The sequence below is a fragment of the Prunus mume genome, linkage group LG8, assembly GCF_029339155.1.
Source record: "Prunus mume cultivar Tortuosa linkage group LG8, ASM2933915v1, whole genome shotgun sequence".
Taxonomy (NCBI): domain Eukaryota; kingdom Viridiplantae; phylum Streptophyta; class Magnoliopsida; order Rosales; family Rosaceae; genus Prunus; species Prunus mume.
This window is the reverse complement of record NC_142705.1, coordinates 1,586,741-1,608,985: the sequence shown is the minus strand read 5'-3', so window position 1 is coordinate 1,608,985 and position 22,245 is coordinate 1,586,741. Positions and strand designations below refer to the sequence as shown.

The following is a 22,245-nucleotide window of genomic DNA, read 5'->3' as shown; positions in this document are numbered from 1 at the left end:
AGATAGGCCAGAATCATTTTTGAAAGAACCATCTCCCATGTGATTCTCCATATAATCACTTTAAGTGATTTTAAGTGATTCTGAGCAGAATCACTTCTCATTTATTTATCCATAAAATCACTTAAAACCGCTTAAGGTGATTATTTGGAGAAGTAGTTCTCCATAAAATTGTTTTTTTTTTTTGCTTATCTAAAATCACTTCCAAACGAGCTTAAATTTTGTTGTCGTGTTTTGTTATTTTCTTTCCTTAATAGCAGTTCAGTTGGGTTGGGCCTATGAAATTCATGAGAAGTTATTTTTTAAACCCAATCTGCATCATCTGGATTGGGGATATTGGGGAATAATTATTCAGAGTTAATGTTGGATTTTAATCCTCAATGAATTGGAACTTGATCCTTGATGGAAGTGACTGCAGGTACCAACTTTATTGGATAATTTAATTGTCACTATTAATTAGTACATTCGTTATTATTAATCGGCTATGGTTGTTGGTTGTTATGATTATTATGTTGTTGACATCGAATTGAACTTGCGATCATTCAATTTAACAATTGCCTTTTTCTTCTTCTTCTTTATTTTTAGAAATAAACAATTGTTAAAAATTTATGTTAATTTATTCAAAATATTAAGGGTTTAGTAGTTCCACGTGGAATGTGGCAAAATCAACTATACGCCCACGTGTAATGTGGCAAAATCAACTATACGCAAGTAAATGCTAGCTACAGAAGGCTGTCCATCACATCACACTTTAAAGTTGTGGGTCGGTGGTGGAAGATGAAGAGATAATAATCGTGGGTAAAAATAAAATGACATGCGTACAAGTGGTACAAGTGGTGGATGCTAGTGGTAATTCTTGAGGTGGAATTAATGGGGTTAATTGCGTTACAAATTATAATGTTTAAAATTAATATTGAACCCTACGGAAATGGATTTTGGAATGTGGGGGCAACAGTGAATTTGGAAGCACTTCATGACAAACACTTATAAACACCAACTCTACATAGATAAATAAGTTTAAAAAATACTATGCAATTGAATAATGACGAAAATTTACGTTATAAAATTTATAAAGTTCATTGTTTAAAAAGTGATAGTTGATAAATTTGTTAACGATAGAGATGAAGAAGGTGAATGTCATCATGTGCGATATTGATGGTGTGGTAAGGACCTTAAGGTGGTGGCAAAGGGTTGGTTGTGGTGGAGGCGGCGATGGTGGGAGGGTACAATGGTGGTGATAGCAGATGTGTGGTGGTGGTGGTCATGACAAAGTTGTGGTACAAGTGGTTGTGACGGATGGTGGTTGGGTTGTAATATAAACAATAATTTGAATAAAGCTAGTTTACATGTCTAGAAAAGAAAACCAAGTTATAACGACAAAATTAACAATATAAAGGAAATACGAGTGCAGACTTTTAGGTTATATTTCATGTCGTGTGTATTTGTGTTTTCACAGCGTTCTTTTCCTTCTCCAGCAAACAAAATCAACTCTACTATATAATTCAAGCAGAGTTGTCGTGAGTCGTGACTAGCGATTAGGTAAATAGTAATTTATGGGAATGCATATATGGATGGGAATGCATATATGGATACTGTAGCATCTGCTGCATATGCAGAGATGATATGATGACATGATGAAAATGGGAGGGAGATTTTTAATCCACGTCTTTATCATGTCTCCCCTTGTCTGACGCAATCCCACTTCCTCTCCATTCTTTTTCCCTTAGCTACCTCACATCAACATGGAGAACCAGACCCCACCAAAAATATTGGTCAAATACCAATTAGTCTCTGGCATTGGCAAACGCTCGTTTTTCGTTTTCAGATCTTCTTAGTCTTTAGACACGACTGGCTTTTTTAACCTATTGACACGATCACAATAAGTTAAGTTAGCTGGTGGAAATTCTCCCAGCCAAAACTCCACTTCTCTCAATATCAATTATATTAAAAAAGAAGTTGACAGATAAAATAGATTTGGATACAAACTTAGGCAGTCATACATATTCATAATTCTGATTATAGTGAAAAGTTGTTTATGGAAATAAAAGAACTTAAATAAAATGCATTTTACAAACTAAGATCTGTTTAGATTAAGTGCTTTAACATTGCTTATTTGGGGTGATAGTATTCTCAGTTTGGTAAACTATGAGAAAATCATTTATTCTTAAAAATTGTTATAAGAGAAAGTTATAAGGGAAAGAAGCTAATTAGGTGCTTTCATTTTCTGATTATAAAGGAATCAATTTCAAAGAGGCACTGGATGCAGGAATCATTTTCTGATTATGCGGAAATTAGTATCAACACTTTTAACAAAAAGTTCACAAAACGCCAAACTGCTTTATCTCATAGCTAATTTCTCTCATAGCAAATTTGACAACGATTATTTTCACAGTACAACAATGTCAAATTGGCCCTAAGATTTTTTTCGCTCATGGGCCCGGGAAAGATGGGCCCCATGAAATTGCAAGTCATCAAGGATAAGCTCGACCACATAAACAAACCGAAGGATTGTTTACCCGAATGTGGGAGTAAACAGTGACTTGCTTCCCCGAGAGAGCAAGATTCTGGGGTCGAGGTAAAGTCGGAATAAGCATTGCCAAGCCACCAAGGATCGCCTTTTCCACCTCCCTTTATGGTTGGAATGCGGCCGAGACTCACCCTTTCCACCGCCCATATTGACCAATCACAAGTAAAAGCTTGCCAGGAAAGCCACATAGCTGATTGGATGCATGTTAGAGCATGGCCATGATTTTTTCTGCCAAGAGGGATGCGAGGTGGTGTATAAATGGAAACAAAATCGAAGAAATAAGGGTCCTAACCAAGCCCGATGGCTACTCAAATGCACCATTTTATCTTTTTATCATGTACTTCCTAGTTTGCAATACTTTTCTTAAGGATTTAGGATAACTCTTGTTAGAAAAATCTCAAAAATCTTTATGAGTTCGTGGGCAAACACAATTTTGATCGTTCATTTTATATATCAACAAGTTTTTCATTGTTTTCAAAGTTAACTCTTTGCACCATCCCCATCCATACAGGTTACCCCAGATATCCGTATTTCTTAAGTCCAATGTCACCACCTAGCTATTGAGCTTGGTGACATTATCCAACCGCATGTTCATTCTAAAGGCCTTGCGGTCAAGGCCTAGAACCTTACAACCAAGAATATATTCCTATTTTGGCCATAGTCGCTCGAAAAGAAGTCAAGATCAATAGCACACCCATCACTCATTCGTATCCACGACTAAGTCTGACCGTGGTATTGGCACGCCACGCACAAGTATGTGTCACCAAATCCGCTCGGCCTACTCCATCATTTTATTATTAAGTAATTCACACGTGACCGAAAAGATTTTTAGATCAACAAGATCATTATTTAAGAATACTAAATATAACATTTTTATTTAAACGAAGGTAAAGATTTCATAATCAATAACTTGAAAATAAACAGCAAAAAAATCACTTTTGGTCTATGACTTTAGTTTATCACTTTTACCATTAAAGTGCATTTAGGGGGGTGTATTCAATTGAAATTTTAATAGATTGTAATTACATGATTTTAATGTAATGGATTTTAGCCGGATTTTTAATTATATGATTTTACTCATGATTTTAATAGATTGCAATTACATGATTTTACTTATGATTTTGATAGATTGCAATTATGTGATTTTACTTATGTTTTTATATAAGCTTCAACTCTATCACTCATCATCAATCACCTATACATAACTTGAAGGAATTTGCCTAATTTTTAGGATACATATACTCAATTTTTAGGGTTAATACAAAATAGTGGCAAAATAACCATCAAATGTTAGTCCAAGGGAAGTATACTGACATCAACAATGTAACTCCCAACATAACCACACATGACCAAAATGAATACATTAAAGATAATGAGAGCCTAGACATAACATGCAAGAACACCACTCACATGAGCACTAAACTACAAATGCAAAACTACCATTAACTCTCACAAGCAAAATAATACAACATAAAACTGCAACTACAATGAAAAGCAAATCCACATAGCTAGCTTGTCCACTCCAAGAACCACGAAAGTTCCAGCAAGACCACTAAAGAATAAAATAAAAATAAAAAACCAAGTCTAAGCCAAAGTACCCACCACTCAGCTTCAGCCACAACCTCAAGACCACAGGACTAATGCCACCACTACCTAGGTAGGAGGGGAAACCAATCGAGACACACGAGCCCACCAGCTGAAGAGTTTTTTGTTTTTATATTTATATCTTTTTGCACAGTAGAAAGCATGAAATAATGATGCGAAGAAAAAACGTATGAGAGCATATATAAGAATCAAGCATATGAGGGTGGGATTTCTTATGTGATTTGTTGTTTGTATTACACACTCAAAAATCTCACACAATACACAATTTAATGAAATACATTAAAATCATTAAGTTTTTGAATACCACGATACTTTTTCTTATCTTTTAAAAGTCTTAATTGAATACTACCGGACTTGCATTGATTATTTTAAAATCATAATTGAATACCACCATAATTTTATTGATTACTTAAAAATCATAATTGAATACCGTTGTACTTTTAAGCTTCAAAATAATCCATTAAAATTTCAATTCAATACACCCCCTTAGTTTCAATTTCATCATCAAACTACTGCTAGCAAGTCTTGTTACTTGCCATTGATTTACCAAAAGCAGTACAATTCGATACGTCACCCACCATCCCTAACCTCTCTCTCCCTCCCTCCCTCTTTTTCTCTTTCAACATCATCTGAGAGAATTGAACTGTGTGTTGGGGGGTCGGGTTTAGGAATTGAATTACTGTAGATATATGCATAATTACTAATGGTACTTAGTTGTCGGAGGATTGGATGGATATATAATGAGACGAGGATCTGAGATAGATTGCTCCATCGACTCTCCTACCAAACAAACAGGTCTTGTCAAAAAAGCTTTAAAAAAACCCAGAACAAACCCACATCTGTCTTCTCTTCTTTCCTTCATTTATCACCATCGATCTGTGCCTCATCTCCCTCATCCCCTTCTCTCCACCGTCAATTATATTGATTTGTTTATCTGTTAATCAATTTATTTATGCTCTCATCTCATCTCATCTCATCTTTTAATTAATATATGCTGTCACACCGTCAAATGCGATCGATGAAAGGCCCTGCAGGTGGTGTGTGTGTTCGCGCTGAGCTCATCATACCTGCAAACCCGCTACCCTAGTGCAAGTGTGTGCAACCAACAACAAAACATTTAATGAGTGAGCTAGGCTGCTGCTAACTAGGAAGGAATAAATTGTTAAAAACAAAAGATAACTTGGCTCTCTACTTTAAAAGGAGTTACTTCTTCTTATAGAAAAATCGCAGATGCATACTTTTTGTTTAATTTTGACAGAACATGTGAAAAGGGTTTAACTATTTATGCGGGGTTAGGTCGATATATAAAAGAAACCCTAGATCTTGTTCATTCAATCAAAGGGATTTGAAATGTTGGTATGTGGTTTACATGTATAGTTTGCGAAGAAAATTAAGTGAAGGGGTGGGGGAGTATGTAATATGTATAGATGTGAATGTGAACAGAGAGCTAGGTTTCAGATCTGACTCTCTCTCTCTCTGGGTGTGTGGGTGTGTGTGTGTGGATGTGGAATATAGTGAAGTAAAATAGGGGAAGCTCAAGCTTGAAGCTACTGACAGAAGAGAGTGAGCACACAAACGCAGGCAATTGTATAAAAGCATATACCTTGGTGCGGTGCGTGCTCACTTCTCTCTCTGTCAGCTGCTGCTGCTGCTGCTGCCGCCGGCCTTGCCCTTCCATTCTTTTATCTCACTTAAATTCACAGAGAAGGGCACTGTCCACAGATGCTTTCTCATCAGCGGCCCAGGAAAAAGGCAGGAAAGTAAAGCCAGGGGCCACGGTCCCCTCTTCTCTTTCAATTATCCTTCTTCCAGGTGTCTCTCTCCAGAACATTTTTTTATGTCCTCATCCATACGGCACGCATGTCCATCACACATCTCTCTCTATCTATCTGTCTCTCTCCATTTACTCAATTTTTAAAATTATAAATATTTTATTTTTCCATCCCAGCTGACCTGATAGATCATAGATAGATAGAGATGTATATGACACATTTCTTGCAGGATTTAGTACATGGATCATCCTATATCTCCTCTATCGTCTTTGATGTGGCTGTATATTCTTCTCATCTCTTTCTCACGCTTACAGTTGTCTTTCTGTTTGTGATTCAAGCTTACTGGATGGATCTACGTGGCTCCTGGAGTTCACAACCACATGTTATTTATTGCTATTTTATTTATATGTAATTTTTGCTACCCGTGCACAACTAGATCTTCATCCATCTATCAGACACACTCCCTTTTTGTTCCCTCTTCCCCCTCCCCGTTACATATAATTTGTTTTTTCTTTTCTTTTATGTATATGATTTATGATTTTTATTTATAACAATTCAACATATGTTATTGAAATTATTTAATAGTAATAATTATTATTAGTTATTCTAAGTTGTGATTGGAGTTTGAAAGCGTGACTTTTGATGGTCCTTGCTAGATCTTCTTGAGCAGTTGAAGAGGACGAATTGGGTTTTGAATATTCAATCAAGGTACGCCTTCCTTCGTATCTACCATCTCACTACTGTTCACATTATAACGGAACTTCCTATCTTTCTTCATCTTCTTCCATGCTAGCAGCCTTTGTCTATGCACTCATGTCATATAAAACTTTTTTTTAAAGTTAAAAACCAATATTGGATCTGTTTTTTTCTGGAACCATCCATCCACGACAACTACCAGTGGGTATTTTTTATTTTTTATTTTTTTATTTTTGGTTGTGTGTGTGGAGAAATACCAGTGGAGTGGGTACTTTCTTCCAAATAGAACCAAACTAAATTTTACTCATATTAATTTCTGATGATTTTTTATTTTCCTTTTTGTTGATTTTTCGCTCTTGTCCCCAAATCGGAAACATAAACCCTGCCGTCAGTCCTCAGTGAACTGCTAAATATGGAATGCATCTCATTCTTTCCTCATATGGCCAGATCTCAGTTTTTCTTGTGTCAGAAATTACATTTTCGAAGATGGGAAGAATTTCCTTATACAGGTCAGTTTATTTTCCTAATTTCTCATTTATTTCCCTTTCTCCGAAGATCTTTCCTTCGGTACCAACCAAGGTGAATGAAATGAGTAGGGCTTTTTTTAACAGGAAGAATAGGGTTTCAGTTGTCTAAACTCAAATCAGGTTTTTAATTGTTCTTACGGTATTGATTATGTTTTGAAATTATTTTTGACAGGAATTTTTTTTTTTTTTTGGCGTCTGGGGCAGCAGATTTATGCTTCCATTCGTTTGCAGAATGTTAATCATCAAGGTAACACTTGTAATCTCCTTAGTATTCATGATACTTAATTTATTGATTTATTTTCGATCACTTTTTTTTCTTCTGTTTTCATATATGTGGGTTTGTAATCTCTAAATTTGATTTTAAATCCTTTTTTCAGTTGTTGAAGAAATTCATTAAGTCCAACCTCTTGTGTGTGTTTGTTTATTGTTTCTTTTTTACAAAACTAAATATATTTTCAGAGATACCTTCACAACAGTCCAACACACACTCACAACAAAGCTAAGCCAAAACTTGGCATCAAACCCAGCAGAGGATTATATTGCATTTGCATCCATGTGATGTTGAACTTGAGACCTACACTAACCAAGTGGAGACAACTACCACTAGACCAAAAACGAGTTGCTAGGCGTTTAACTATGTTGGTTTAGTTTTTAGAATGGGTGACTAGTTGAGAATTTTTTTTAGTGCTGTTATTTCCACCCCTATCCTATTCCCCTCTCCCCCTCTCTCCCCACCAAAAAAAACCTTATCTTCAAAATTTTAAAGACAAATTTATCCCTTTGTAAAATGACTTCTATGGACTTCGGGAAAAAAAGTCAACTCACGTAACCCACCAATTCTATTGTTTGACATACAATTTTCTTCTCTCTTATGTTATTTCAATCAAATTGTTTCTGAAGAAGAAAACAACAAGAGAATGGATGTTAAAGATAACGATTCCAGCAAAAAGGCAAGGAAATCGTAGTGTTTTTCATCATAGACTAAAACATTTATCTAGTTTGTCAAAGAAAACTTGATCCTCTCCATATCTCAACTACTAATGATTAGCAAAGAGAGTTTGCTTGAATTAATAATTAAATGATATTTTAGAATAATCTTGGGTGGAAAGATAGGATCGTGTATTTTTCAAATCTACATAGTGGGTGGGAGGATAAGATGGGTGGGGAAATAGGACAAGAGGTGGAGAACACTTTTTATTTTATTTTTAATAATGGGAATGAGAAGTTGGTAATGAACTTGAGTCATTGAAGATGATTTAATACATTGATTACACATTAGTAGTAAGCATGACATGAGATACCCTCTTTCTCTGGACTTGATTTGAATAACATTAACTTTCTGTTCTTCACAAATTAATTTTTTCATCTCGGGTACTGTTTCTTACATATATTTTTATGTTATACCTTTAATATCCAGCTCTGCACAGCCACCTTTTTTTTTTTTTTTGTTGGGAGAAACTAGTATTGAGAGGCTCATTTAATACATGTTCTTGCTGTTGCTATTGATTCTATCTTGTTGGTATTTGCTAATTATTGGAGACTATAGTCCACTATACTCTTGAGCTTTTTTGTAGGCACATTGTGTAAATTCAAAACTTTTGTAAGACGGTTTCTTGCCACATAGGACAGGAATTAATGACGCTTGAATAAGCACTAACGATTTAGAACTTTCAGGTAAAAACAAAGGTAATTGCATTATATGTTTCTGTTGTTTTTTAGAAGTTCTATGTTGATTTTTAGATCCAATACATTCCGTAGATGTTGAAAGCTTGATTTGATAAAATTTGAAGAATGCTTGACTTGCTTTTCTTTGTCATATTTTTCCTTTTGAGTCCAAATATGAATAATGCAAATTTATTTTAAGCTTTGTGGTTATCTTGAAAGAATCTTGAATAATCAAAGAAAGGATGCAAATAGAATGACTGCAAGTAATTTCGCAGTTGTGGGAAACAAAGGTAGTAATGATTATGACATCTAAGTGGAAGTACTCCTAGTCCTAGCCTTGGTCAATTTTATCATGATTGGTCATAATTTATATATTGAAATCAAATGGTTTGATTAACTTTGTGGGATATTCGGTGCTTATAACATTGTAATCGAATAGGAGTACAGTAGTCACTTTTTTGGTTTTTAGACCTGCTTCCATGTGAACACTGGCAGATCTGTTAAGGAGCAAGGAGGTGCAGCTGCACCTTCTCTGGCCAGAAAAACCATTGTAAGTGTTTGAAATTGCCCATTTGCTTAGTTGGTGGTGGTGTACAGATTACCTTATTTCCATCTTTAACATTTAAGTAAATGTCTTTGTCTTTTTACTTTCATTTATTTTTATATTACTCCATTTACTTAAGTTTACAATGTAAATAAGGAAGTACCTCCATTTGGATTCAAATAAAAATACTAGAAAATCAAATTCCCCCCAAATCAAAATTTGAAAAATCGGTTTTAGTACAAAATATGATTTAGGCTAAAAATGATAGCTCATTAAGTCAATATATACTTCATAATAAAATCCCATAAAATCGAGTTTTCTTATTTGATGTGTAAGGAATAAAAGCCGCCAAAAATTATCTTGAGAAAATGATTATTTCGAAAAACCATTTTTCATACTTAGTCAATATTTTTACATAAAACAATTTTTCATGTATGATATGAATGCATGAAGGGACCTAAGGTCAATCTAGGTAAAAAGCCTTAGATGTTCAATCTACAAAGAGTTTTTAGCCTTTTAAAATTGCACATCCGCTTAAAAATTCCTGGATCCGCCAGTGCATGTGAATGATGATTTTTAGTTGTGATGGTATACCTGATGTTTGTCTCGAGGCCTATCCCAGGTTTGAGCACCACCACCGTCTGGTGCTCCATCATGTTGGTCTTGTTTGGTCAGAGTTAATTGGCTTGGATATTGCATCAGGATATACCTTTTTTTTTTTCTTTTTTCTGATCCAATCGGAATATACCTTCTGTGGGGTCATGGAATTTGTATGATTTAAAAGTTTTATTCTGCCTTACATTAATATTACAATGTTAATTACTTGTATTTAACTCTCAAGTTTGGGTTCTACTGTACTGTTCTCCATAGATATTAACATGCATGTCACCCCTTTGGCCCTTTATTCTGCGGATGTAGGCCGTATAACCTGAACAATCATCATCCGTTGTTTTCCTTCATCTTTTCCTCATCTTCTCTATACCTAAATTTTAACATTGTGTAGTGTTGGAGAAGGTTTGATCTTGCTTTTCTGTTTTATTTATATCCTTTGCACACTATTCTCAATTGCGTGTATCTATCACATTCTAGCACCTTATTCGCAACAAAGGCTTAATGCTTCTTTTTGCCTTTTCGTTCTATATCTCTCACTACATGATTCTCAATCATTGGCGGGTTTAATTGCTTCCTATTAAATGCTATGCATTCTAGTCCCTGAAAAGTTTTATGGGTTCTATGATGGCAACTGTGCAGAAATGAGCTGAAAGTGTTTAAGTTTAGAGTATCAACCCTAATCATGATAGAAACCAGATCTTCATTTCAAAAACTGTCTAGGCCATGACCACAAATTGCAATCTGCTTTTGTTCCCAAGCAAGGACAACTTGATAATTTTGGTACTTCTTGCTTTAGCCAGAGTAAATAATGTTTTGAATTTGGAAAGTTTGCAAAACCAGTACTCTCTGTACCGCATATGCAGCATTTTAGGGTTACCTATCAAATCCTGTTTTATGTTCCACTCAAAACCTGATTGCTGTGTGGTTTCGTTTCTAGTTTCGAAGATATACAGGCGATGGGTATCAGTGTTTGACCAATGTGTACTTTTTGTCCCCTTCTAACTTGAACACTCAGGTTTGGATGTACTATCAAGCCACCTTAAAGTGATGGCTTCGGCGCTGAATTGCCAGCTTCCAATTTACCTTTCGTCTTTTGGCTTAGCACTGATGAAGCAAATGGTAAAAATGCTTTTCTTTTAGCTTTTTTCCCCTTGAAGTGATGTTGATCATGGCGTAATAATGTAATTGGCCGATTTATAACTAGAACTCGCCATCATTTTGTGTTGGTTTAAAAATTAATGCCCTGGCAATCTTTGTATATAATGTAATATTATTGACTTTACCTTCCTTTGTATAGTGCAGAAATTACTCTTTGTTGGTGCGAGCATGCATAGGAAACAGAATATCAGTCTCTTCGAAGTTCAAAGGGAATGGGATCAGCGAAAGGGTTTAGCTTGGCACCTAGAATTCCTGAGACGCGAGGAAGCTGCAATCTCAAAGCTCATGATCGATATCATATGAGCATTGCTCTGCAAAAAGCTTTGGAGGGGAATTCAAGGTCTCGGCCTTTCTAAGACTAAATTTACAGATAGTTTCTGTTTGTGTATTTTTTCTTTTCCCAATTCTTATCCAAACGATAAGATATTTTACAGACAATATATTATCCATGCATTTGATTTTAGTGAGTCGAATTTGATATCTTCTGCGAGTGGAAGACTCTCTTGATGTTTTCTCAGGGGGTGTATTCAATTAAGATTATAAATCCGTTTAAAAAGATTTTAAAAATCTGAGTGTATTCAATTTGGATTTATACAAACTTTAAAAGAGGTTTTACAAGTCTGGGTTTATTCAATTCCGACTTGTATTTCAAAATGGGTGTATTCAATTAGGATTATAAAAAAGTTGAATAAAATCTAGGTGTATTCGAAAAGTCATATATTTGGAAGGATTTTATTAAGTGATAAATTTTCGTAGGTTTTAAGAGGAGAGCTATAAATAACAAAGACAATAATAAATCCAACCTCCCCCCAAGTATTTCATCAGACATTTTTCTCTCACCCTAGCTTTTCTCTCTGCAACATAAGACGAACAACTTCCTTCCTCTATCTGTGAAGGTATGCTCCTTATTTTTTCTTTGATCAATACTTCGTTAGGTTTTCTTTTTCGATGATTTTTCTTCGTCGTGTTTTCCTTGTTATTATGTTATAGTTTGGGGTTAGAGTTTATGCTTGTTACTAGGGTTTATACTTGTTTTTCTTCTAAAATATCTATATACGACTTTATAAGAATTGTTCATTGAATCACTAGATAGAAAATTGAAATAATTGACAACCTTATAAGAGTTTGTATGTCTTCTTGGTGGTGGTGTCGACCTCACGACGTCAGTTTGCAAGTGTCGGTGAAGTCTGGGATGAAGATGGCGTCGATGACACTAGTGGTGAGTGATGCGAAGAAGACAATGGCGACAGTGCAGCTGTGTCAATGGCATTGCGGTGTCAATGGTTGGTAGGTACGCATGAGGAGTAGAAAAGTGAGAGGGTGAGTGTTTCAGAGAGCTCAAGAGGGTTTCAAGGAAGGAGAGAGGAACTCAAGAGGTTTCAAGGAGGGAGAGATAAGATTTTCACATAGACACGGAGAAATTTGAATTTTAGGTAGAGGTTAGCTGCCCCTTTTGTTTAGCGTGTTTTAAAAGACGACGCTTATTAATTGACAAGTGTTGTGTTTTAAAAATCAACCCAGCGTAACTCCACTTTAGTAGTATATAAGATGATATACTATGACGATTTTATAAAACCGTTGTCTTTTAAAACACGACGACGGTTTTAAGGTGCACTGTCGTCTATTTTGAGTCGTGGATTAACTAAATTGTAGTAGTGTCTATCTATTTCTGAATTTGAAAGATGTTGCGCTTGGAGTTTTCTCATTACGACTACAAAGAACAAGGAACCATAGTAGCTAAAGAAATTATAGAAGTCTGTAATAAAAGCCATACAAATCTTAAGAAAGTTTATTAAAAAATTATATAGAAGTCTTCTGAAAGTTTATCAAGTTCTATACGAATTATAAAGTTCCATCAAGTTCTATGAAAGTTGGTATTTAAACAAAATCGTTTTAAACACTCTAGAATCATAATTGAATACACCATTTTAAACCCCAAAAAGAAGGCCCAAACTCAAAGGCTAAGGTGGATTTGGGCTTATTGGAAAGTTGATGGGAAATAGGCCCATCTGTGGTTCATTATCCAAATGTTAGGCCCAAAAGACAAGTCAAATTTCTGAAAGCCAACCAGCCATGTGGCCTGCCTATGCGTGTGCCTATTCTTGAAAAGTCAGAAAGGAGACTTTTAGGTTGATAAAAAGGCCAACTCTCTTCTTCTATGAATCAGAATTTGGCTCTCTTGTTGTGATAATTAATATATCCAATCCAAGGAAGGAGATAATCTTTTCATTGCAGACACAAAGAATCATGTATAGAAATATACATAAATATATATATATATATATATATTGATGACAAAATCCTCTTAAGAGACGTAAGTTATCTCTTTTTTGGTGAAGGAAAGTTTAGAAGGCTATCCTATCTCAAGGTCAAGGTATACTTAGATTTCTTTTAGAACTTACAAAGGGAGTGTCAGTCATTTTTTTGGATTTGTATAGATTACTCATCAAGATGGATTGTTGACAACGGTCCTTATCAACTCAATTAACCTTTATTGGTGACGTAGGTTGTTTTTTAACTTCTTGTATTGTCTGGATTCTTGATGAATATGATATTAACATGATTGAGTTGCGATATAATTATGTTGTAATTTTTTCATAGCAGAAACATAACACTGTGGTGGCACATGCCATGATGGCATATTGATGATCCACCACCCACCCAAAGGCAACTATCCATCAACTTTACCTTACCTTACCTAGCTAGCTAGCCATTATTTGTTCGGACAGTGACAAGTCTACAATAATAATCTCACCAAGCAAGAGCAACCCTAATTACTTGGCTCTGACGCTGAGAGATAGAGATACATACACTGCTGCGTACACACAAGAAAGTAAGAGTAATCATGAATATGAAGAGCAGAGCTGCACTGCTAAATTAATCAGTAGCAATCATTCATCACCTTATTGTTTTCATAATTAAGCAGTTTAGTAGTAATTAATCAAAGAGTGAACCCCGGCTTTGTAATTATGATCATGCTTAAGCAGGGTAGGTGTTGGTGCATCATCGGTAGATGTTGTCTTCTCCTCAGATTCCTTAGACAGAGGGATTATTTCAAGTGTGCTACTGCTGCTGCATATATAAGTCAAGCAATCATCATTATTATGTTGTTATTAGCGTGAATTAATTAAGAAGCTAGCTATTAATTACAATTAGTGATTGATAGAAGAATAGATAGATGATTTGAGTGGAATAAAAGAAAAAAAATGTTAAAAAGAAGAGCAAGTGGCCGTCCCCAGTATGATCATCAGCAACACCAACAGACACCTGGCTGTCTTTTCGTATTATTTTGTGTAAGTTGTTCCTAAATTACAATTACTGATGGGCGCCTACAACAACAACAACAACAACAGCAACAAAGGTTAAAGGTCCTAGCTGTTGTTGATTGAGTTGAGGCTGAGGAGATAGATGATGGCATAGCATAGGTGATAGCTGGCCCTACCCTAGGGACACTTGATCATTCAGAGTCCACTTTGAATTTCTTTTATTTTCATACAAACGTTAATTTAAATTATTCTAAATTAATATTTAAACTAAAATGCAAGGGATCCGTGAGTTGATTATCGTGACGAATTGGTCTAACTCACATCTCGAAATTTTAGTTTCTAATTAACTCATAGCATAGGATGATATGAGTAGGCAGGGTTCTTTTATTTTTATGAGCACACACTGAAACTGGGTCATATCACATATATCAGATCATAATTGATTATGAATGTTAACAACTGCTTATGGAATAACTCATTTTGCTCATGGACAGGTAATATTCAATACCAAATCTGTAATTCTATCCATGCAAACAAAAAGAAAAAATAATAACTTGAATGGATGCATTGAATTTCTTGATATCAAGATAAAAGAGAGGAGAGGATAAGCGTAGGCAGCGCTGCGAGTTTCGCTAATTTCACAAATCAATTCACAGTTTACTTCTTCCACCATCACAAACAGAAGAGACACAACCATAACAAAAACAAACCAGAGACAGCTTGCTTGCTTAATGGGTGGCTAGGCTTCGGCTACAAGCCCCAGAGCCCCAAAAGCCCAGACCCAGACCCCCAGTTTCAATTTCAACTTAATTAATTGAAACAACAACAACAACAACAATAATAATAATCACAACAAATTATAATCTTAATTCTTATATCAATCAATCAGCCGTCGAACTGTCCTCTGGGGACATCCACACGATGTCCTTCAGCGCCGGTCTCAGCTCCTTGCTGCAGAACTGGTTGTACTCCAACGTATCACCATTGTCCTTCTTCACCTCCACCACCAGAAACGACGGCGTCATCGCGAATATCTCCGCCGCAATCGCCAGTTTCCCCTTCCGTCCACTCTCCTCCCCCTGCAGCCTCACCATAGAGTCGCTCTTCTTGATCCTGAACTTGCCAGCCTTCGCTACCTCCTCCAGCGTCGATATCACGCTGCTCGCCGGCAGCGTCGTAGCGAAACGCAGCTCCTCCTTCTCCTCCCTCTTCTTCTCCTCGAACAACGGCGACAAATCGAACCCCTCCGACAACGATATGATATGAAACGCGTTCAACGTCTCCGTCTGCTTCCACGTTATCTTCTCGCTCGTCTCGTCGAATTCCTGCTCTTGTTTCGTCCGCACGATCTTCGGCACCGATTTCTTGAACCATGATGACTCCATGACCTTGGATATGGTGATTCTCGTACTGGGATTGGGGTCCAGAAGCTTCGTCACGAGCCTTCGGGCCTCCGATGAAAACCAGGGCGGGCATTTGAAATCTCCTCTGTAAATCTTCCGATACATGGCCACCAGATTATCGTCTTGAAACGGCAAAAATCCGGCGAGAAGCACATAGAGAACGACCCCACAAGACCAGAGGTCGGCCTTGGCTCCGTCGTACCCTTTCTTGCCTATCACCTCCGGAGCAACATAAGCCGGCGTGCCACAAGTGGTGTGTAAAAGCCCGTCTTGCTTCAAGTGCTCGGAAAAAGCACTTAACCCAAAATCAGTGACTTTCAAGTTGCCATCCTCGTCCAGGAGGAGGTTCTCCGGCTTCAGATCCCGGTGGTAGACGCCGCGGCTGTGGCAGAAATCGATGGCTGAGATCAGCTGCTGGAAATAGACTCTGGCCACGTCTTCTTTGAGCCGGCCTTTGGCGATTTTGGCGAAGAGCTCGCCGCCGCGGACCAGATCCATGGCGAAATAGATCCTGGACTTGCTGGCCATGACCTCGTGGAGCTCGACGATGTTGGGGTGCTTGACCATCCTCATGACGGAGATCTCTCTCTTGATTTGCTCCATCATCCCAACTTTGATTACCTTCTCTTTGCCCACCACTTTCATGGCCACACTTTTCCCGCTCTTCAAGTTCCTGGCATGGTAGACCTTGGCGAAAGTACCGTGACCCAGAAGACGGCCCAGCTCGTACTTGCCGTGGAGCAACGAGGAGCCATCTCTGCCTTTTTCATCCGCCATTGGTAACAGTGACTAAAATAAAACTAACTAAAAAAATGAAGCTGAGGTGTTTGATGAAAATTTAACAGTTACGAAAAACAACTGGGGCGAATGGGTCACCCGTCTTCTACGTGTTTTCGGTGGCAATTCCTGCCGCCGATGCAGCGCTTGGCACGTACAGATAGCTCAGGCTTGTGCAGCGATGCTCCTCTCATCTCTCTGCATTCCCTAACCACCTTCAGCTTGCTAAGATTGCTTAAATTTGAGGGTTTGTAAAAGGACCACCGAGCAGCAGAGCTCCTCTAGCCTCAAATCTCTTTTTCTGTAATTTCTTTTTCCCCGTTTCATGGCGTCTGGTTATATAATGGTGTTGGTGTGCAAAATTACGATCTTGACACGCCTATGGGGTTTCGTGGATCACACGGGCTTGAGGCCACTTCGAGGTGGGTACGTGTCACAGCCGAACTGCCTGGTAGTGGTTTTGACGTAATGGATTACTGACACGTGTTAGGCTTTCCGTTCGGCAGCGGACAGCGGGGCAAAAGAATGTTATTACGTTTTTGTCCTCGTGGGTATTTTTGCCGTATTAGGCCCTTTTTTCTTTTAATTCTGTGGGCCACAGGCTTATTTTGTGATAAGCTCTCTCCGAATTTGGTGACGATGATATGTGATGGGTAAATGCCATAAGAGAGGTAACTAGTAATAAAATCACGGGAGTTGGATTGGAGCCTGATTTTATTTGTTTAGATATGTATTAAGTTAGTTGATTAAGATAATGTATATTATGTATACTCTCTCTTTTAGTGTTGAATTTGATTTTTTTTTTTTTACGTACATCAGAGTAATTTAAAATATACAAATTTATAAATAAACTCAATCCTAGATATGTATTTATAAAAAAATTCAAGCACTATTTAAACATAGAAACACACTTAAAATCAACCGCAAAGTCAACTTTTTGGGTGTGTTTATAAATGAGTTTTGAGTGTGTGTAATGATGAGTTTTGAGTGTGTTTATAAAGTGTTTTGAGTGTTGAGTTTTTTTATAATTTCAACCTCTATTTTGGATGTTTTAGTGAAACTCCCTTTAAAATATCACTTTGCTAGGTAAAAATAAAAAGAAAAAGGCTGAAGGATGAGTTGTTGTGATTTAACCGTGAAAAGAATGTCCCGTTGATTCCTTAAGAATAGCATAGTTGGGTTGGTTTCATGTACGTGCCAGTATATTCAAAAGGTGAAAGCTACCCATTCCAGAACTGACGTGTGTATCCATTATTGAAGGTGGGCCCTCCTCGATTTCCCGTTGTCAGTTGGTAAGTCAGCCTATGCCCTGAGGGGATGAACGAGGACCTCATTTATGTATACGGTAAGTTATCAGGGGAGATTTATTATTATATTTAATATAGAGGCTCAAATTATAAAAATATTTAACATGAAATGGACTTTAGAAACATATCCAAAGTTTATTTACAACATAACAAAAACTTTTAACTTCAAAATTACAAAATTGGAAAAAGCAAAAGGAGAGAGAAATTTTTTAAAAGAAGCCAAAATGGACAAAATTGCCCTTATTTGTTTTGAATTTCCTAAGAAATCATTTACATTTGCATGTCTTTGATTTGAAAATTAAGAGGTTTTTCTGTCTTTTTTTAAAAAGCTTTGGCTTTTTTCAAAAGTGAAAGTTTTTTATGGTTAAAACCTAAATTTACTTTCTTGTATTATTATTAAAACAAGCTCAACCCGAAAATCTCATAAAAATACCCAAAACACTCAATAGGATATCAAAGTAATTTAATAATCAATATTAAATTCAATAAGGTCAGCTGTAATTTTTGGATATTTTTTGGGTTTGTTTATAGAAATTCAATGGTGTAGAGTTTATTTATAATATTAGTGCTAAAAATGAGTATATCACTAAATATCTCAATTATAAATTCATAATCCAATCTCAGATGGAGGAAACACGAGGGCAATGTATTTTGTATTGGAAGTTTTAAATTAATTAATCATTTTCTTAATTTCGCTTGTTTCCAAATCATAAAACACTGCTAAAAGAGATGAAGTGTTTTATTTATTTTTCTAATGGATGATTGGTTTGTGAAGTTTGACCCCGAAAGTTGATTATTTTTCACAAGGCAATAATATATTATTATCTGTGAACTTAAGTCGGTCTATTGTGCAAGGGTAAGAGTCGGTGAGATAATAATATTTGCAGCTAATACTATTACTAAATACTAATAGGTGTTGTAGCAATGCATTTTGATTTATGACCACAGATACAGTCTACAGTGTACAGAGCGATCGAGTCGATGATTGCAAATTGTAATGGTGACTTAACTTGTAGCCGCTAAACAAACAAGATCGCTTTCCAATGGAAATGGATACGTTGCTTTCTTTGTCTTCAGAGACCAACAACACCAACTTGTATATAAAAATATATAATTTCTCATAAATATCTTAGATTGTCCCCCACCACCACCAATAATTACAGTGAGTGAGTTATCTTTCCACTCATAAAAGTTATCTATTATACAGAGGAAGGAAGGAAACTGATATGAAATTCGTATGGCATTGGCAGCTTCAGCTTAATTCTGTGAACAAGAGTCAAGTCTCAGAAAATCTGTTGAGTCTTTTGTGGTGTGCAACATATATAATACATCAGAGACCACCCTCACTGGTCACTGGCTGCTGAGAAATTGCTAGGAACTGCAAATTGGGTTTGGGCGGCTGCACCTGCATCCTTTTGGTCTGTCACTCAGAGAAACAGCTGACCAGGCCCTTGCATCTTGGTTATGACTTCCAAGCATGCTATTTGTCAATCACTAATTTCCCAATCCCACCCACAGTTTTTATTTTTTATTGAAACGCAGTGTCACTCGATTTAAGTAATGTCAATTTGTCAAGCACTAATCATGGGCTTCATTAACGGTTCGTTTGGGACCATAATTACTTTTAGGGAGAAACATCTTTAGGTGCTTTTATGTAAAGTAATTTTATGAAAAATTGATTCTTCGTATAAGTGATTATTAATGTATTTAAAATCACTTTCAAATGAACTCTAATTCCGTCATGTTTAATGTTAATAATAAACACAAATCCTTTACGCAGGGTATTGAATATATACTTAAGCAAGCAAGGAGCAAACAGGAATATTAAAAAATGAGAAAGTAAAAAAGGAGGTGGTGGGGGAGTTTTTCTGGTTCACCGTTCAGGTCACCTTCTCGAGTCCTGTGTTGTTGAGTGGGAGTGTCCCACAACAACACATAAACATATATGCTTGTGTGCTTGTTTTTCTGTCCTTTACTCAAAATACCTATAGACCATATTGGCCCATATGGCTGCATATGCAGTGCATAAGCATATATATGGAAACGGATTTTGAGTGATATTTTCATAAGCATATTTTAAGTTCACAAATGCATCCCTAAATATTGATTAATTATGTCTCAGCTCATGAACTAATAGATAGAGATCTGCATCTGCATGCAGACTGCTGTCAATTTTATCCCCACGAGCCACGAGTCACGCTAAGTAACCATTTTGAAGACTCTGTTCATTTATCGGATTTTGAATATGAAATATTATCTTGTAACGCTGGTTGAAGGCTCTGCGGTTCCCTTTGTATTGATCTTGTATATATATAATTGAGATGAATAACGATGTGTGGCCACTTTCTTGGTCGCTGTCCTTAATTTTTTTGCTTCTTTCAGATTTTCTTTTAGCCTTTTAATTAGGTTGATTGTGAATAAGTTGATGATATATATGATATCATGCAAATTAATTACATAAAAAATTAATCTAGAGCCATTATATGCAGATAAAACCTGTCAGTTTTGTGAGTGGTGAGTGAGCCATCTGCCACCATGATTCATTATCATCATCTTGACTACTATAATAATAAGCTTAAAAATGTCATCCACGTTGGTTGCCTTTTCTTTTTCTTCTTCTTTTTTGTAATATACACGCGTGGATCGTCTATCCCCCTCAAACTTTGTATATATAAGTGCAATTAATTTATATACACAATACAAGCACGATGGCCATTTACTTCACGGAAAACTCATGGCAAAATTGAGAGAGACTAGAGGGAGTCAGACTAGGTTTGGTTGCAGAGACGTGCACGCATTCGATAATATTCAATGTCTTGGGTCAGTGCAATTAGCATGAACCTTCAGTCGAGTCTGCCGTTGAATGTCAACGCAGATCATTATTATTGATTAGGCGTAGACTAATCCCACATTTACATTTTGTATGCAGTATTAAAGTGTTGATCATGCTCTTCGCTAGTTAACGTTGAAGCTGTATAATTCGCAATGTCTATTTCTTGAATATTCTACAAGCAAGCTCAGCCGCATTTTGTGACTGCTTTCTTTGTGTGCGGGTATGAGATTCATATGCATATATAACAAAAGAAACAGGTTGTTTGTTTTATTAAATATTTGTCTCTGGCATTGCTGCTACTGCAGATGGTCCAGTTTCATTAGTGAATTACTTGTTGCTTTCAAAATGCAAGGCTAGCCCCACATGCACAACAGGCTTCTTTTTCGCTTGTCCCCCAAAAAAAAAAATAATAATAAAGTTTTGGTGAATTTGCATGAAAATATTGAGCGATCGCCGCTGAAGGAAAAGAAAAGGCATGTTGGTTTGAGTGAGGAGAGAGGGAAGGGATCCCCTCCCCAGATGTTGCCTAAGATTAGATTCAACAACTATGTCATCTGATGAAACATTATTGCAATCATACAGGAAGTTATATATTCTGGCTTCTTTTTCTTTCTTCTGATTACTATATGTTGATTGGACCGACACACAAGTCACAAGACGTGATGTGTAACAAATGAACAACGCGACAAAAGTTTCAAAATTATTTCTCGCTAATTAAACTAGATTTTTTCTATTTAAATCTCATAATTTTTTTTATTCGCCCCAACTTCTAATTTAAATTTTTACAATTTCTAAGAAAACTGCATTATCTCTCAAAAAAATACACACGCAGTAGAAAAAAAAGAGAGTAAAAAACTCATCAACCTCAAATCCCACACTCCACACCTCGCTATCTTGTCCCTCACCATTCTAAGTTGAACTCAATCTCATATTATTTAAAGAGATAAAAACATTATTGTCAAACTCAATTAACAATCCACAAGCCACTATTTATGGTTTGTGAAGATAAGATGAGAGTGTAGTAGGTTTTTTAGATTAAAAGAGAAGAGTAATATAATAATAGAGTGTGTAGATGTGCGCATAGATGTACTATAGTTAAGTACTAAGTTGGTTAACATTTTTTGTCATTTTATACAATAATAAAATTTAATAATTTAAATATTAAAGTGAACAAAGAAAAGTGTGAGATTTAAATAGAAAAACTCTCAAACTATTTCTATTTCAAATCCCAAAAGCTAGCAGGAATATTATTATTAATCTCAACGTTGGGATTATTTTCTTGGGAGTTTCACTAAAACACCCAAAATGGGAGCTGAAATTATAAAAAAATCCAATACCCAAAACACTTTATAAACACACTCAAAACCCATCATTATACACACTCAAAACCCATTTATAAACACACCCAAAAAATATACAATTGTTGACTTTGGGGTTAATTTTGAGTGTGTTTCTATGTTTAAATAGTGTTTGAATTTTTTTATAAATACATGTCTAAGATTGGATTTATTTATAAATTTATATATTTTCTTTTCTCACGCCCACCCCATGATTAT

General features: G+C 36.1%; 2 protein-coding genes across 2 annotated transcripts; one reads left to right on the top strand and one right to left on the bottom strand.

Annotated features, from left to right (window-relative positions):
* The first annotated feature begins 1,209 nt into the window (after positions 1-1,209).
* Positions 1,210-11,566, top strand: LOC103341254 (uncharacterized). Its single transcript, XM_089042654.1, has 7 exons — positions 1,210-1,274; positions 5,658-5,941; positions 6,558-6,609; positions 7,045-7,106; positions 7,297-7,371; positions 10,961-11,064; positions 11,248-11,566. The coding sequence occupies exons 1-7, from the start codon at positions 1,210-1,212 to the stop codon at positions 11,404-11,406; spliced, it is 801 nt and encodes a 266-aa protein (XP_088898780.1). The 3' UTR covers positions 11,407-11,566.
* Positions 11,567-14,996: 3,430 nt separating this feature from the next.
* On the bottom strand, positions 14,997-16,868 carry SIP3 (SOS3-interacting protein 3). Its single transcript, XM_008244747.2, has one exon. The coding sequence runs from the start codon at positions 16,547-16,549 to the stop codon at positions 15,251-15,253; it is 1,299 nt and encodes a 432-aa protein (XP_008242969.2). The 5' UTR covers positions 16,550-16,868; the 3' UTR covers positions 14,997-15,250.
* Positions 16,869-22,245: the final 5,377 nt, after the last annotated feature.

Bases quoted from the DNA above. Each gene is read 5' to 3' on its own strand.
- LOC103341254 (XM_089042654.1), top strand. From the start codon at position 1,210: ATGGTGGGAGGGTACAATGGTGGTGATAGCAGATGTGTGGTGGTGGTG. The intron at 6,610-7,044 runs GTACGCCTTCCT...TCATATGGCCAG, and splicing joins GTTTTGAATATTCAATCAAG to ATCTCAGTTTTTCTTGTGTC. The intron at 7,372-10,960 runs GTAACACTTGTA...TTGAACACTCAG, and splicing joins GCAGAATGTTAATCATCAAG to GTTTGGATGTACTATCAAGC.
- SIP3 (XM_008244747.2), bottom strand. From the start codon at position 16,549: ATGGCGGATGAAAAAGGCAGAGATGGCTCCTCGTTGCTCCACGGCAAG.